We start from the raw sequence: 15,500 nt of genomic DNA, 5'->3' as shown, positions 1-15,500 counted from the left end.
CATTTGTTCATCCCAGACCCACAACCCCACTCAATCTCTGGCAGAAACCAGTTAGCCAAGGTGTTCTTTGTTGCAAAGCCACTGCTGTCCGTCAGACACACTACACACTTTGGTAGTATGCTATAGGTGTTGTTCTACTTAGATAAATATCCAGAGACATTTCCACACATGCTAACAAGCCCCTACTTTTCGATCAATAACATTTAGTGGCTGCATTTTGAACTCCATATAGCTGATGTCACTCACCACCCTTCCAAGGGTAATTTGCTCACAGGTTCACCCTCATTGACTTGAACACAGACCGGGTTGTATTGTGGACTTGGCAAACAGGTTCCCTTCCAGCTGTAAAGTGAACATGGAGGTAGGTGTTTCACTGTTCTGGAACACCTCCCCCCCCCCTCCCTAGAATCTGAGGGTGAAGTAACAATACCAGTGGATGCTTTCACCCATTCACCAAAGCACCTTCACAGCAAAATGTACAAAATTGTCCTGTCATGGAATAAATTACAATTTTGCTGATTAATGTAGTCATGTAGTAGTTTATTTATTAAAAAAACATTCCAATACTTTTTACATTGCATGTATGGCTTAAGTCCCATTTTTGGCACCAGTGTCCATTCAGCTACAGGGTTCTAGTACAGTAGCAGGTGTCTGCAAAAGAAAATGGATAGAAATTAAAGTGACAATTGAGTAATACCTGCCACCATTAGAAAAAAAATACTGCAATGGTATTTATTGAAATTCAAAAAAATAATATAAGGGACCAAAAAGAGGATACAGCAGTCTGGGTTTTGATGATGTACAAGTAGTTCTGCCTAAGATCCAGTTAAGATTAATTACATACAGGGCTCTAGGCTAAATGGATCTACCATAGGCTCAGGGTTGAAAGAAGGCTAATATCCCCACACACAAAACGTTGAATAAGGTTATTAATCCAAGTGCAGTGTGCTATTAATAGTCCATGAGCAGTCGAGGCCTTGATCCAGGAAAAGCCCTGTTAGGATCCCAGGCCGTGCTGACTCTGGAGAAGCCTCTGGAGCTCCTTGAACTGCTCCACCGTCTGGTCCTTCAGGTCTGGGTTGGAGATCTGCAGCCGGATGCTGTCTGTTGACCAGGACAGCTCTCCAGAAAACATCTCTGTTAGGATCCGCGCCACCACCGGGACCACCTGGACATGAAATGGATGGAGGAGAGAGTCCCTGTTAAGTCAATGTGATAATTTCGTGTGTACTGTATCTGATGGGTATGGGGTCAATTCGTTCTGCTCGCCTGCACAACGATGAGCTTCTTCTCCTTGGGTTTCCGTTGGTCTGGCCAGTCCTCCCCGAAGCAGAAGCAGAGCTCAAACGGGGGTGGGGTGGGAGTTTCACCCTTCTGGAACAAGATGAGCCCTGTTGGTGTGCATGAGAGGGAGAAAGAGAATCTCCTGTAATGCGATAATCACTGTGTATGTGATATCTGTTCTACAGCTAATCCATTTGGATGCCTGGGCTGTGCAACAATAGCAGTACAAGCAATAAGTACTACTCAAGAGCTTACTCACAGAAAGGGCCTGTGACTGAAATATTCAGGGATCAACTGACACTCAGACAGCCTCAAGTGAACTGAAAAATCATGACAATGGAGTCCAGCATTGTTATCTGACAGGATCATTTGGTGTTGTGATTAATTGATCTCAATAAAAAAAAATTTTTTTTTTTGAGGGATCAGATGGGGATTTAAACACTATGAAACTGCTGCCTTAGATGACTAAAATACCAAGGAATAAAATGGATTGACTGACTCACCGTGCAGGAAGTTATTGAGGCTGAACACTTTGTACTTCCGCTCCCTCTCCATAGGGTTGGGAGGCCCCTGCTCGTCAACGCCCGGCCCAGTCCAATACACCTTGCACTGACACAACCTGATAGCATATATATCCTGCTCCCAGATCTCCAGGATCAGGCCTCGATCCATCACATCCAGCAGGTGCTCTGTGTAGAACCGCTGCTTCTCATTCTGGATGTCGGCCGAGCCAGGGAAGAGAACTTGGTTGAGGTTGATAGGGCCGAACAGGTCCACCTGCTCCGGGGTGGGCTCCAAGTGGCCGTAGTACAGCCGGCAGCCCTGGGGGTTACTCACCGTCAGGGAGCCCATCTTGCGACCCCGGTACTGGAACTTCATGTCTAGGTCAGTCACTGAAACCAGAGTCAAAGAATGTAGTGTTGGAAGAATTGTAAGCACTTCAACAATAGTCAACATTTAATACAGCTCTTTCTAATCATGCCTAACAGTATTCTGACACCAAGTTATCATAAGACTGAAAAAGGGGTGTTTATCAATGAATAACACATTACCGCTTTAGCTACAAAAGGGTAAAACTCGATTTTGCCTATTCCAATTAACTACAGAACCTGTCTTACCATCCCCCACACTTCAGACAGCTGCCAGTGTGTTCCATTTGATGGGTGTGACAGACAGACAGCTATTCCAGACTACTACACTAATGCCTGATAGCCTATAATCCATCGAATGAGTCAATTGGAGGCAACTGTTTTGAGTGAATGTATTACAACGTTGGCATTGTGTTGCATGCAGCAACACCAAATAAAGTTAAAGTTGACGCCCTGTTTTTATGGTAGGGGAATTACAAGGAATATTTTTGGGGGGATAACATGCAAGGAACTACTGCAGAAGTGCCTGAGTGCCAAAGTAAAGCCATAGTACATAAAGCAGTATTCTTCTCAACACAGCATAGGTGCTACTCCACTCACATGGCAAGCTGTTCAGCAGGTCATATTTGTAGGGTGGCACCGCCTGCCCTTCTTCCTGATTCTGGACTCCAGACATGGCCTCCATGGGGGCGGCACCTGGGTTAGGGGCAACCGGAGCCACAGATGCAGCAGAAGGAACCATGGTGGCCATCTCAGTGACCATAGGAGGCTGCATGCTCCCTCCACCCATCCCCAGGCCGTTGGAGGGTTCTGCGGGTCCATGGTGCACAAAGACCTCATGTTCCAACTTCACCACCAATGGAACGTGGGCAGAAAACTCTGGGGGAGCCATGGTTAGCTGAGGGAGATCCGCTGCCATGGTATTGCCCCCGTTGGGATTGGCGTACATGTTGGGACTGGGGTACATAGGGGCGTGGTGGGATGTGCCATATCTGTCATTGAGGGGGGAGCTAAAGGGAAGGTCTATCCTATGTGAGGTAGGGAATGCCTGATAAATGCGGGGGTCACTAATTCTGGGGTCTGGGAGAGACAAGAGGACAAACACAAACCCATTAGACCTTGCATAATGTCAATAGTGACACATTTCAAAAGGTTTTCTGCCTAATTCACAGAGGGCTCAGTAGCAAAGGTGTATTGACACGTACCAATGGAGAGATCAACAATATTCGGCATCTGAAAACAAAGGCAAGATTTAATGTTTATGTAACAAAGCTGATATATGGGTATTGTTCTCAGATTGCTCTGAGATAATGGGAAAGTAATTGTCTACTTTTCTACACCTTACCTCCTCCTCATCTTCATCAACTGTGTCTGAAACCAAATCAAAAGGAATATGACATCAACATGGAGGAGAAAATCTCATTAAATCTCACAAAACATGAATATCTGAGATTACTTGACGTTCAGTTCAACAAACTTATTCTAAAGAACTAATTTAAATTTGAAGACAGACAATCAGATAAGACTTGCAAAGCTGCCAATGAGCCTGCATGCTTATGCACGTGTGCGCACGCACTCTTACCTCCATTGCAGGGCTGGTCACAGACCTCGTAGTTCTTGTAGGGCTGGGCGGGTGTCTCCTTGGTGCCGTCGTATTTCAGTTTGAACTCCCGGCTCTTGTTGAGGGCACAGCGCAGGTTGGCCTTCCACTTGGCAGGGTCCGGCTCATCCAGACCCTCCTGGTACTTCCCTGTCTCCAGAGCCCAGGCCTGGGGGAAGAGATGGGGAGGCAAGGAAGAGAAGGAAGTTACATTTTAAATGAATTAGAGAAGGAGTCACATCTGGATGGAATCAAATGGGTGAGGGTTAAATTAACTTCAAATCAATTAGTCACAACTAGGGTGCATTCAGAAAGTATTCAGACCCTTTGACTTTTCCAAATTTTGTTACATTACAGCCTTAAATCGTCCCCCCCCCCCCTCATCAATACATACACACACCCCATAATGACAAACCAAAACAAGTGTTAATGAAACTGAAGCAGAAATATCACATTTACATAAGTTCAGACCCTATACTCAGACCCTATACTCGAATACTTTGTTGAAGCACCTTTGGCAGCGACTACAGCCTCAAGTCTTCTTAGGTATGACACTACAAGCTTGGCACACCTGTACTTGGGGAGTTTCTCCCATTTTTCTCTGCAGATCCATCAGGTTGGATGGTGAGCGTCGCTTCCCAGCCATTTTCAGGTCTCTCCAGAGGTGTTCGATCGGGTTCAAGTCCGGGCTCTGGCTGGGCCACTCAAGGACATACATAGACTTGTACCGAAGCCACTCCTGCGTTGTCTTGGCTGTGTGCTTAGGTTCATTGTCCTGTTGGAAGGTGAACCTTTGCCTCAGTCTAAGGTGCTGAGTGCTTTGGAGAAGGTTTTCATCAAAAGATCTCTCTGTACTTTGCTCTGTTCATCTTTCCCTGAATTTTGACTAGTCTCCCAGTCCCTGCCGTTGAAAAACATCCCCAGAGAATGATGCCGCCACCATGCTTCACTATAGGGATAGTGCCAGTTTTCCTCCAGATGTGACACTTGGCATTCAGGTCAAAGAGTTCAAACTTGTTTCTCATGGTCTGAGAGTCCTTTAGGTGTCTTTTGGTAAACTCCAAGCGGACTGTCATGTGCCTTTTACTGAGGAGTGACTTTCGTCTGGCCACTCTACCATAAAGGCCTGATTGGTGGAGTTCTGCAGAGATTGTTGTCGTCCAGGAAGGTTCTCCCATTTCCACAAAGGAACTCTGGACCTCTGTTAGAGTGATAATCGGGTTCTTGGTCACCGCTCTAACTAAGGCCCTTCTCCCCTGATTGCTCAGTTTGGCCGGGCGGACAGCTCTAGGAAGAGTCTTGGTGGTTCCAAACGTCTTCCATTTAAGAATCATGGAGGCCAATGTAGTCTTGGGGACCTTCAATGCTGCACACATTTTTTGGTACCCTTGCCTAGATCTGAGCCTCGGCACAACCCTGTCTCGGCGCTCTACAGACAATTCCTTTGACCTCATGGCTTGGTTTTTGCTCTGGCATGCAGTGTCAACTGTGGGACCTTATATAGACAGGCGTGTGGCTTTCCAAATCATGTCCAATCAATTGAATTTACCACAGGTGGACTCCAACCAAGTTGTAGAAACATCTCAAGGATGATCAATAGAAACAGGATGCACCTGAGCTCAATTTAAAGTCTCATAGCAAAGAGTCTGAAAACTTATGTAAGTAAATAAGGTATTTTTTTATTTTTAATACATTTGCAAAAATATTTACGGTTTCGCTTTGTCATTATGGGGTACTGGTGTAGATTGATGGGACAAAAAAGTAATTTAATAATTTTTAGAATAAAGCTGTAATGTACTAAACATGTGCAAAAAGTCAAGGGGTCTGAATACTTTCAGAATGCACTGTAAATGGAGAACAGGATAATGACTAATGAGGAAATGACTCGTCAAAAGAGGCAGAGAGTAGACTATTGCCGCTGTTCGTGCAGTGGATATCATGTGGACATCCTTACACACGAGGTCAAAAAAACCCAGAGGTTTGACACTAAGAGATTCAGTGGAAATGAAACTAAGGCTATTTCAGTTCACTAAAACAGTTGATACATTTATCGCTGAATGGGATAAGGAAGTGTGTGGGTGACATAGTAACTGAGTACCTTAGAAATACTCTTGAAATGTGCTACTTACTAGAAAAAGTTGATCTACGTATACAAAGTAAGCAGAACTTTGATCTAACTACATTGTGATATCAGAATGATGACAGAGTTGAAGTACCCAGATCTGTCACGCCATTCTCAACATGAACCCTCTCACCTTGAAGATGGTGTTCTCTTCCTCAGAGGTGGGCAGGTGTCTTGTGGCGTGCCTCCAGGGGATCTGGAAGATCCGGTGGTCCGGGCTGAGCCACTGCAAGCCGGGGTACCTCCCGCTGTTCACCTGGGCTAACAGCCAGGGCTTCAGGCGGATCCTCCGAGGCTGCACACTCATCATGGGGCAGGGCACCACGCAGGGAGGAGAAAGGGGCTGGAAAGGTGAAGGGAAAAGTAATGGTTAAGATGGGTGATTGGGCACTGGGGGTAGGGGAGAGAGTGGGCACTGAGGGATTGTCTTGAAGCGTGATACGATAGTAATGGTTCAGATGGGTGATGAGGCAATGGCGGTAGGGGAACGTGGGGGAGGGTTGAAAGAGAACATACTCCCTACCATCTGCAGGAAGAAGGCTGGGGAAAATGGAGAGAGGATGGGTGGGGAAAAGAGAGGTATGAAGGTGGAGAGAGTAGTCAACAAGTCAGATTTCCCGTTTTTATTTATGATGGCAACAGGCCTGATTATGAAATGATCTGCTGGGAAACAAAAAGTGTTCCATGGCTGAAGAATACAGAACAAAAACACTATCAAGGCAATAAAAAACAACATCATAGAGTTGGGTGAATTAACATACACAACATGCAACAGTTGTAGGCTATTCCTTAATCCATTACTCCATTTCATGACAGTCCCAAATTTGCTTTTGTCATCCTAAAATGATGGATTTGATACTAGGACAACAAGCCTAGGCCCCCCCGGGCACAGATGCAGAGTCCACTGTCACAAAATGAGATCACAGAGGACCATATGAACAACAGAGGTATACAGGTAACTCCTTTACAGACAAAGACCAACTTCTGTCTCAAGCAGCACATCAGAGTCAAATATAAGGCCAACTTGTATTTGCCGCTGGTTGCGCGGAGACAAACTAATGCATCTAGATAGAATATGTCCTCTTCCCGAGGCTGCCACAAATGTCCTTCTGAGCCCTAGTACCAACACACACACACACGTGTGAGTTGAAAAGGGCAAGGTAACTTTAATGAGTATGCAACACAGAACAACAACTGGGTGCAGAGGCGTCATGGCCATAGGGGGCAAAGGGGCATGTGTTTATTTTTGGCATTAACTAGTCCAGATAGGTTTGCCTTTTTTCAACCTCATAACTAGCTACCAATAAGTTATTTCAGGCTTTCAATCAAGTTAGAGTAACTGGCTTGTCTTTCTCTTAGCAGGCATGCCTGCCGGCAAGGTTGTTAGACTTTCGAAAAGCAAGCAATTACTAAATAAGACTCACATTCCTATGAATCATACAGATTGTTGCAGAAATCCAGAGAAGCATATTTCTTAAAAGAAATAAAAACACCAGGGGGACACAGGCAGGTCAAAATACTGTATATGCTTTTTAAAATTATTATAATTTTTTACATAGAATTAAGAATAATGATTATGGCTCTAGATTGCAGGTAAAGGCCGTTTCAGGTATTTGAAAAATGCTAAGTTGTCCAACTTGCAGACAAGGGGGGAGGAGAGAGAGAGAGAGAGAGTACTAGCCCCCCTCATTCTTCAAGTTTTGTCAAGTTGGTTGTTGATCATTGCTAGACAATCATTTTGAAGTCTTGACATAGATTTTCAAGCCGATTTAAGTCAAAACGGTAACTAAGTCTCTCGGAAAAACATTCAATGTTGTCTTGATAAGCAACTCCAGTGCATATTTGGCCTTGTGTTTTAGGTTATTGAGATGCTGAAAGGTGCATTTGTCTCTCAGTGTTTGTTGGAGAACAGACTGAACCAGGTTTTCTAGGATTTTGCCTGTACTTAGCTCTATTCCATGTCTTGCTATCCTAAAAAGCACTCCTATGTCCTTACTGATGACAAGCATACCCATACATAATGCAGCCACCAACATGCTTGAAAATATGAAGAGTGGTACTCAGTGATGTGTTGTATTTGCCCCAAACATAACACTTTCAATACATAGCTTTTTAATGCAGTGTTATTTTAGTGCTTTATTGCTAACAGGATGCATATTTTGGATTACTTTTATTATGTACAAGCTTCCTTTTCACACTGTCATTTAGGTTAGTATTGTGGAGTAACTACAATGTTGGTGGGGACATGGTGTGCTTTAAAATGGGGACTTCCCAATAGTTTTAAGAACTTAACAATAATTGCACAAGTCTGAATTACATTGTCTAAACTCTATAGATACATTTGTACTTATTTAAACATATTAAAACAGTAATAGCTTCACTAGGTTTCATTCAGGGTGTGCAGAAGACAGGTTGATATATATATATTTTTTTTTACATAAACCGACAACAAAAGTTGAAAATAGGCCGCCTGCCTGACACTGACATGATCATGTAAACAATCTTCAAAAAATAAAAGATTTGTAATCGGTCTGAAAAAAATATCAATAGGCTACTATAGTTGTTTTAGGAAACAAGTACAACTTTAAGCAGCACCCACCTTTTAACGATAGGTCTTCTCCACAAAATGATTTCGCTCCCTTGTATCGAAGAGTTCAAGAACGCTGACTGTAGTGATCCCTCCTTCCACAAACAGAAACAGACCAGGCAGAGTATGCGCGCCGCCACAGGTAAGCTTTTTACTTGGTAGTCTAACTGACAAAAACCTTGCCCAACACCGTCACAAGTTCAAGAAGTGGGTGGGAGAATGACAGTCAGAAAGTCCAAGGCTTATTCAGAAGACTTTCCACAAACAGCGGCCAAACATGATTTGACTTTAAACATGAACAAACGTTGTTCGTGTGTGTTTGCTGAACCTGCCTAGATACCACCCTTCCGGTTGACAGACAGAAGTAATATGCAAACATTGTTTCATTTTCGATAGGCTACTAGTACTACCCTAGTGGTTGAAAATGTATACATTTTCAGTGGTGTAAAAGGTACCCAATTGTCATACTTGAGTAAAAGTAAAAATACCCTAATAGAAAATCACTAAAGTAAAAGTGAAAGTCACCCAGTAAAAGAGAAAGTTCCAGACATCATTATGTTTTCCCACCAGTTAGATTATTGTTTTAGCCAAGGTCAGTGTTGTTGATATGTAAGTACATATTTCATATCTTTCAGGTGTTTATGTATGAAGACGCACTCTGCGACAATAATGTGATATTTATGGTTAAGCTAATTATAGTTTCTACTGCAAGCTACTAGTAGTTATTGTGAGCTCGCTAGCTCTGTTTTGGTTGTCATATAATTTCGGGAACATTTAACACTGTATTTGTATAGGATAATGTCCCCCAGTGCCTCGTTATATGCCCTGTAATTGTATAGGTGTATGTATGGTACATCATTATATCAGTATTACATTGTATTTCACTGTTTATAGGTATTCACATTCATTGTGCAATGAAGATGATGGTGCTATCCATACTACGTACATTGTGCGTTGCTGTTCCATGCCTGTGCATCTTCAGCGTAATTAAACCACCTCAACAGTAATCCTCCCTGCCTGTCATCTGTGCTCTTACCAGCACACGGGAGTGAACACGTAAAGTAAAATCTATCCGAAGGAATATACAGTCCACCAAGTCCTCATTTAGATAGGGGTCCGTTCGAGCCGGATAAAGGTGTTTACTCCCGGTTCTAAATGCAGCATGTTACCGGTGAAGCCTGGACCTGGTCTGATCATCAAAGGTACCAAGCCTCACCTTATCCAAGGTATACTAGCACAGCACAGTATTTCCATTGGCAAGAAGAGGACCTTCAGCCTCACATGGAGGAAGCTGCCAAGATGACACCCCTCACTCCACACAGTCCCTTCCTATCCAGCCAGGCCAGATGTGACACAACTCCAGATGAGTGGGAGACATTCAGAGAGTACAGGTCTGTCCTAAACCCTCATCTGACCCACGAGAGCAGAAGGATGAGCCACAGTAAGCAGATTAAGGAGAAACAGAGGTCTGTCCATGGTCTACAACAGTCACTGGGAACACAGGAAGGCACCTACAGAGCACAAGCTAGTGAGAGAGTACATCGAGCAAGAGAGAGCCCAGCTGCGGCAGTCCCAGCGGGCCATACAAGTCTGGCTCACTCAGCTACGTGAGCAACAAGAAGAGATGGTACAGCTCTGTGCTGCCACAGCTCACATCCCAGTCTATAGCTAGTCTCTCTCCCACTAAGCCAGCCCCTACAGAGCCCTTACCCAGAGGTACCCTTCCAGCAGATAGATGTCTGCTGGGACCACAACGGTCCGCGTCAGAGCTGGTTGAGCATACGAAACCATCACCCAACAAAGAAGATACAGCTTGCGATGGACAGTATGACAACAGTGAGTGGCCAAGACCAAGACCCTCCCGCCGGAGCTATGAATCAAATCAAATCAAATGTTTGAGTTCCCTCAGTCCCGGCGCTCACTCCACATGTCAGGAGGCTACTCCTTCACCAGTGTCAGCTCCTAAACACTCCCAGTGTGAAGTATCAGCCCGCTTACGGTGCCAGGGTGTGTCTACCCGTCCCTGCCATTGGTTCTTCATTTGCCCTCAGCATGGGTTTTCAGGTGTCCCTGGTGCCCTACTAGCTAAGCAGTCAGGTGTTCCCCCTAGTTTCCTGCCAGGTGACTGTTTGGACTGTTTCCTGCTGTTAGAAGAATGCAGCGTTCCATCAATGAAATTCACCCCTCTCCCAGGAGGACATTCTCACCACAGTGTGCCCCTGATGGACTAAGTGTTCCTGCCCGGCTGTTTCGGACAGCAGCTCCTCTATTCTACTAGTACAGAGAACCCTTTACATCGTTTAAGTACTGGACTAGAGTTTATTTGTTATTAGTGGTTATACCTAGCCAGGCCATCTGTTGATGGGGCGGCTAGACAGCCCTAGACATCTGGTCTCATGCCTGTTATTAAGTTTGAGTAAGATATGTAAGTAAGAGTTAAGTAAGTCAAGATAGTCAAGTTAACTATTGAGCCTTTCTTAGGAGTGAATTAATATAGTGAATTCAGGGGCGGCTGTACAAAAGGCTGTGAAGACTTTGTAGTTAATCATATCAATAATGTTAGTTCATCATATCAGAGCTGTAGCTCCGCCCAGTGGTGAAGTGGAGCAGAGCATGCTGGGCGATCTCCAGCTCAGAGAAGATCAGCTCATGAGAAGTAAAGTGAGAGAAAGTTCCAGCCATCCTTGCATCCATTCCCACTAGTTAGATTTCATAGTGTTAGCCAAGGCCAGTGTGTGTCCTTGTTGATATGTTAGTAAATATTTAATATCTTTCAGGTATTTATGTCTGAAGATGCACTTTGCAACGATAATGTCATATTTATGGTTATGCTAATTAGTTGTGTAGCGACCCGCACAGACAGCTGTGTGTTATGTGTTAGGCTAGTAGGTGGTTGTGTTGTACTGACCAGTACCCAGTGTTCGCGGGGTCCGACATGTCAATCAACCTGCTATCTGCCAATCACGGGAATGCCTGGAATGTTCTGATGCCGGGCATCCTGGCGGTTGGCGGAGTGGAGTGGAGGGGGTTTGGGCAGGGGGATGGAGCATTGGAAGTTAAGACCAGGTTTCGCCTTTGTTCTCTCTCTTACGTCTGGGCTTCACAAGAGAAGGTCACGATTGGCTTGTGGGTTATTTGTCATTTTATTTGGCGTGTGCTACGGCCCAAACAGTAGCCTGTGTAAAGTTGGTTTAATAAACCGTCAATTCGCAAACTCAAGCCTCTGTCTGGACAATTGTTCATTTATGATCTAGTCAGGTCATTACATTGGTGTCAGAAGTAAAAACGTTGATAAAAGCTAGCCAGCTAGCTAGCTGACTTATGTGGCTAGCTACCGTAGGTGAGAACGGGGGTTGAAAATGCTTCGAGGGAATCCGAAAGTGAAGGTGGAGGTAGGGGACGATTATGGCCAAGGAGGTGCGTGTGCATGGACGTCGGAGGTTCTGGCTGAGGAGATCGCCAGGGCGTCGGAGCGCAGAGGCCGCTTGAGGGAGGACGCTAGAGTGATGGCGGCTGAAGCGGGCATGAGCGCCTCGTCGACTGTGTTTCGCGCGGATTCTGGTGGGCGGGCCGAAGTGGTGACGTCGACGCGGCGGGACGAGGAATCTGGGGCTCAGGATGTAAACAAACATGGCGGCGCCCAGTTCCCGGCTGCGTCCGTATCTGTTAAGACCCCGAAGTATTCCGGTAAGGCGTATTGGGAAGCTTTTCATGCTCAGTTTGAACTGTTAGCTCATTTTAGGGGGTGGTCGGATGAAGAAAGGGCACTGCAGTTGGCTTTATGCCTCACGGATGAAGCTCTGGCCTGTTTGATATTGATTAGCCCCGAGGACAGACATGATGATGGTGGTTTAGTGGGAGCACTGAGGAGGCGCTATGGACAGTGTGTACAGCCCGGGCTACTGCGCTCCGAACTGAGTAATAGACGCAGGCAGCCTGGAGAGCCTCTACGGGTGCTAGCTAATGTTAGTAAAACGTTTACTGTTGACAGGAGAACAAGAGGAGACAATAGGACGAGGTGGATAATTTTATAATAAGGCCGTTTAATCACATGTAAAGATATCTTAGTAAAATCTTGCAGCAAGGCTCTTTCTGTCTGATTCTTATTGAACCGTCCGGAAAAGAGGTAGTTTCAACAATTGTACAGTATTATATAGACAACAAGCAAAGTAGGTAGATCTGCGAGTGTGGCCTTCCGATTGGTCGATCTGGGTCTTGGGTAGTCCTGAACAGGCCTGGTGTCCACGTTCCATTGGTTCCTGAGATAGTTCTTTGTCTTGAGCTCCAACCCTGAGTTGTGTGTGTCTGTGGTTATCATGGGGGAGGGGAATTATGTGTGTCTGTAGTTGGTGTCTTAATAAGTCCAGCATATGTCCAAGAGAAATGAGGAGTATGTGTATTTTGTATAAAAGATGACTTATGTTGAAATGTAGTTATTACTAGTTTCCAGTCCCTATTACAATTTCTTACACTAATGACATTGAGAGCCTCTCTCGGCGGGCATTTGCTCACATGCCCCCCTCCGTGCAGAGCGAGCTAGCACGGGACCAGTTCATACAGGTGCTCTCTCCTACGGAGCTGCGCATACAGACCCAGCTGGCTCATCCTGAGTCATTGCAGATAGCCTTGGAGATGGCTTTGGAGAGGGAGCTGGTGTGGGCTGGGGCTTCAGCTAGGGCTTTGGTGGGGGTGCAGGGAGACACACCCGCTGTGCGAGCTGGGGGGCAGAGCAGCCCGGAGCCGGAAAAGCCTGCATGGGTGGCTGAAATGACAGAACTCATTCGTGCTGTGTCGCTACAGGCGGCACGAAACACACGCCCTGGTCCCAGGGTCTGCTGGGGTTGTGGCCAGCCAGGCCATCTGCGCCGAAATTGCCCCATGTCCCCCAGAGCTCAGGGAAATGGCTTTCGGCACAGACGGGGAAGCAAGGCTCCACTTCCCCCAGAAGCAGAGGAGAGCAAGCGGATGGAGCCTGTTGTTGTGGTGGGCCGGACCTGTGTTGGGGACTTTTGTCATGTCCCTGTCACTGTGGAGGGGGTGCCCTGCTCCGCCCTGGTGGACACTGGGTCCACAGTAACCCTGGTGAGGACAGATATTGTGCCAGGTTGGACTCAGTGTGAGCCTACAACTGTGCAGCTCCTCACAGTCACAGGTGAGCTGGCACCCATGAAAGGGAAGGGAATAATGACTCTGACAGTAGGGGGCAGGACTGTGCGTCATCCTGTGTGGGTGGCGGCTGTGCAGGACCCTTGTATCCTGGGGTTGGACTTTCTTAGGAGCACAGGCTGCCAGTTAGACCTAAATAGGGGCACACTGAGCTTCCAGGGAGGGCCGGAAGTCACCATGGCCCCCCCTAATGTCACATTCACTCAACCCAACAAACCCTTTACTCCAACAGTTAAAGCAGCAGAGACTCATGGCTGCCCCCCCTTCCCCACAGCTGTGTGTGACTTTTCCCCAGCCCCCCTGTCACCTACGGCAGTGTGTTACATTCCCCCAGCTACCTCCATGACACAGCCCTCTGTGAGACCAGGCCGCGCCCCCCCAGCCCAGCTACCCCAGATGGGAGAGGAGAGGACACTGTCTGCAGTGAGGGAGATATGGGGGAGGAACTGTGTTGGCCTTGACCCCGAGCAGCAGGAACGGTTGTGGCAGTTGCTGTTTGAATTCAGAGACAGCTTTGCGCTGAGTGAGGAAGAGGTGGGTCAGACTCATCTGGTGCAGCATGAGATCGACACAGGTGATGCTCGACCCATCAAGATGCGTCCCCGCCGTATCCCGCTGGCACGCCAGGAGGCGGCAGACAAGGCTGTGTTGGAGATGCAGCGGGCAGACTTCATTGAGCCCTCAGACAGCCCCTGGGCGGCGCCAGTCGTCATGGTTCCGAAGAAGGGGGGCAAGCTGAGGTTCTGTGCGGACTACAGGCGGCTGAATGAGGTAACCAGGAAGGACTCATACCCCATACCACGTATCGATGAGTCGCTGGACCTGGTTAGGGGGTCCTCCTGGTTCTCCTCACTAGACCTCCGCAGTGGCTACTGGCAGATGCCCCTCTCCCCAGAGGCCAGAGCCAAAACTGCATTCTCCACTAACAGAGGACACTGGCAGTTCAAGGTCCTGTGCTTTGGCCTGTGCAACGCTCCAGCTACTTTTGAGCGTTTGATGGACAGGGTGCTGGATGGCATCCCCAGACAGCAGTGTCTGGTATACCTCGATGATATCCTGGCCCATGGCAGCTCCTTCCAGTCAGCCCTGGGGGCGCTACGGCGTGTGCTGGAGAGTGTGGCTGCCGCAGGTCTGAAGCTCCACCCCGAGAAGTGCCACTTCATGAGGAGAGAGGTGTCCTTCTTGGGCCACCGAGTGGGGAAGGAGGGGATCAGCACCATGGAGGACAAGGTAGGGGCTGTCAGAGACTGGCCCACCCCCACCGACCAGCGTCAGCTGAAGAGCTTCTTGGGCCTGGCCTCGTACTACAGGAGGTTTGTACGGGGCTTCTCAAGCGTTGCTGCTCCACTGAACCGCCTGCTGCCGAAGGACAAGGCTTTCACTTGGACAGTGGAGTGTGAGGAGGCGTTCAACACCCTCAAACGTGCACTGATCGAGGCCCCCGTGCTCGCCCCCCCTGACCTCACCTTGCCCTTTATCCTGGACACAGACGCGAGCAATGTGGGCATGGGTGGGGTGCTGGCCCAGGTGGGGCCAGAGGGGTAGAGAGTGGTGGCGTACTTCAGCAAAACATTTGACAAACATGAGTGCCGCTACTGTGTCACCCGGCGGGAGCTCTTGGCTGTTGTGGCTTCCGTCAAACACTTCAAGTACTACCTGGGTGGTCTGCCCTTTACTGTAAGGACTGACCACTCTGTTCTCCAGTGGCTCATGTCTTTCAGAGAGCCAGAGGGGCAGGTGGCACGCTGGTTGGAGGAGCTTCAGCCGTATGACTTCACGGTGGTGCACAGGGCAGGGGCACGCCACTCCAACGCCGACGCCATGTCCCGTCGGCCCTGTACTGCAGACGGCTGCCGCCACTGTGAACGGAGA

At 47.4% G+C, this 15,500-nt stretch overlaps 1 protein-coding gene and 1 long non-coding RNA gene across 2 annotated transcripts; one reads left to right on the top strand and one right to left on the bottom strand.

Annotated features, from left to right (window-relative positions):
* Positions 1-519: 519 nt before the first annotated feature.
* LOC129838625 (interferon regulatory factor 5-like) lies at positions 520-8,819 on the bottom strand. The gene is made up of 9 exons (XM_055905729.1): positions 8,475-8,819; positions 6,009-6,218; positions 3,736-3,922; positions 3,499-3,524; positions 3,359-3,386; positions 2,754-3,233; positions 1,788-2,177; positions 1,270-1,391; positions 520-1,168 (listed from the first exon to the last, which is right to left on the bottom strand). The coding sequence occupies exons 2-9, from the start codon at positions 6,183-6,185 to the stop codon at positions 998-1,000; spliced, it is 1,581 nt and encodes a 526-aa protein (XP_055761704.1). The 5' UTR covers positions 6,186-6,218; positions 8,475-8,819; the 3' UTR covers positions 520-997.
* LOC129838629 (uncharacterized) lies at positions 8,486-11,681 on the top strand. Its single transcript, XR_008756875.1, has 2 exons — positions 8,486-8,604; positions 9,357-11,681. It is a non-coding gene; the product is annotated as an uncharacterized LOC129838629 (long non-coding RNA).
* The last annotated feature ends 3,819 nt before the right edge of the window (positions 11,682-15,500 follow it).

The sequence above is a fragment of the Salvelinus fontinalis genome, chromosome 39 (assembly GCF_029448725.1).
Source record: "Salvelinus fontinalis isolate EN_2023a chromosome 39, ASM2944872v1, whole genome shotgun sequence".
In the NCBI taxonomy this organism is placed as follows: Eukaryota; Metazoa; Chordata; class Actinopteri; order Salmoniformes; family Salmonidae; genus Salvelinus; species Salvelinus fontinalis.
Note: the sequence above shows the minus strand (reverse complement) of the source record. Positions and strands in the feature narration are given on the sequence as shown.

Bases quoted from the DNA above. Each gene is read 5' to 3' on its own strand.
- LOC129838625 (XM_055905729.1), bottom strand. From the start codon at position 6,185: ATGATGAGTGTGCAGCCTCGGAGGATCCGCCTGAAGCCCTGGCTGTTA. The intron at 3,234-3,358 runs GTACGTGTCAAT...TGTCTCTCCCAG, and splicing joins TATTGTTGATCTCTCCATTG to ACCCCAGAATTAGTGACCCC. The intron at 1,392-1,787 runs GTGAGTCAGTCA...GCACACCAACAG, and splicing joins CCTCAATAACTTCCTGCACG to GGCTCATCTTGTTCCAGAAG.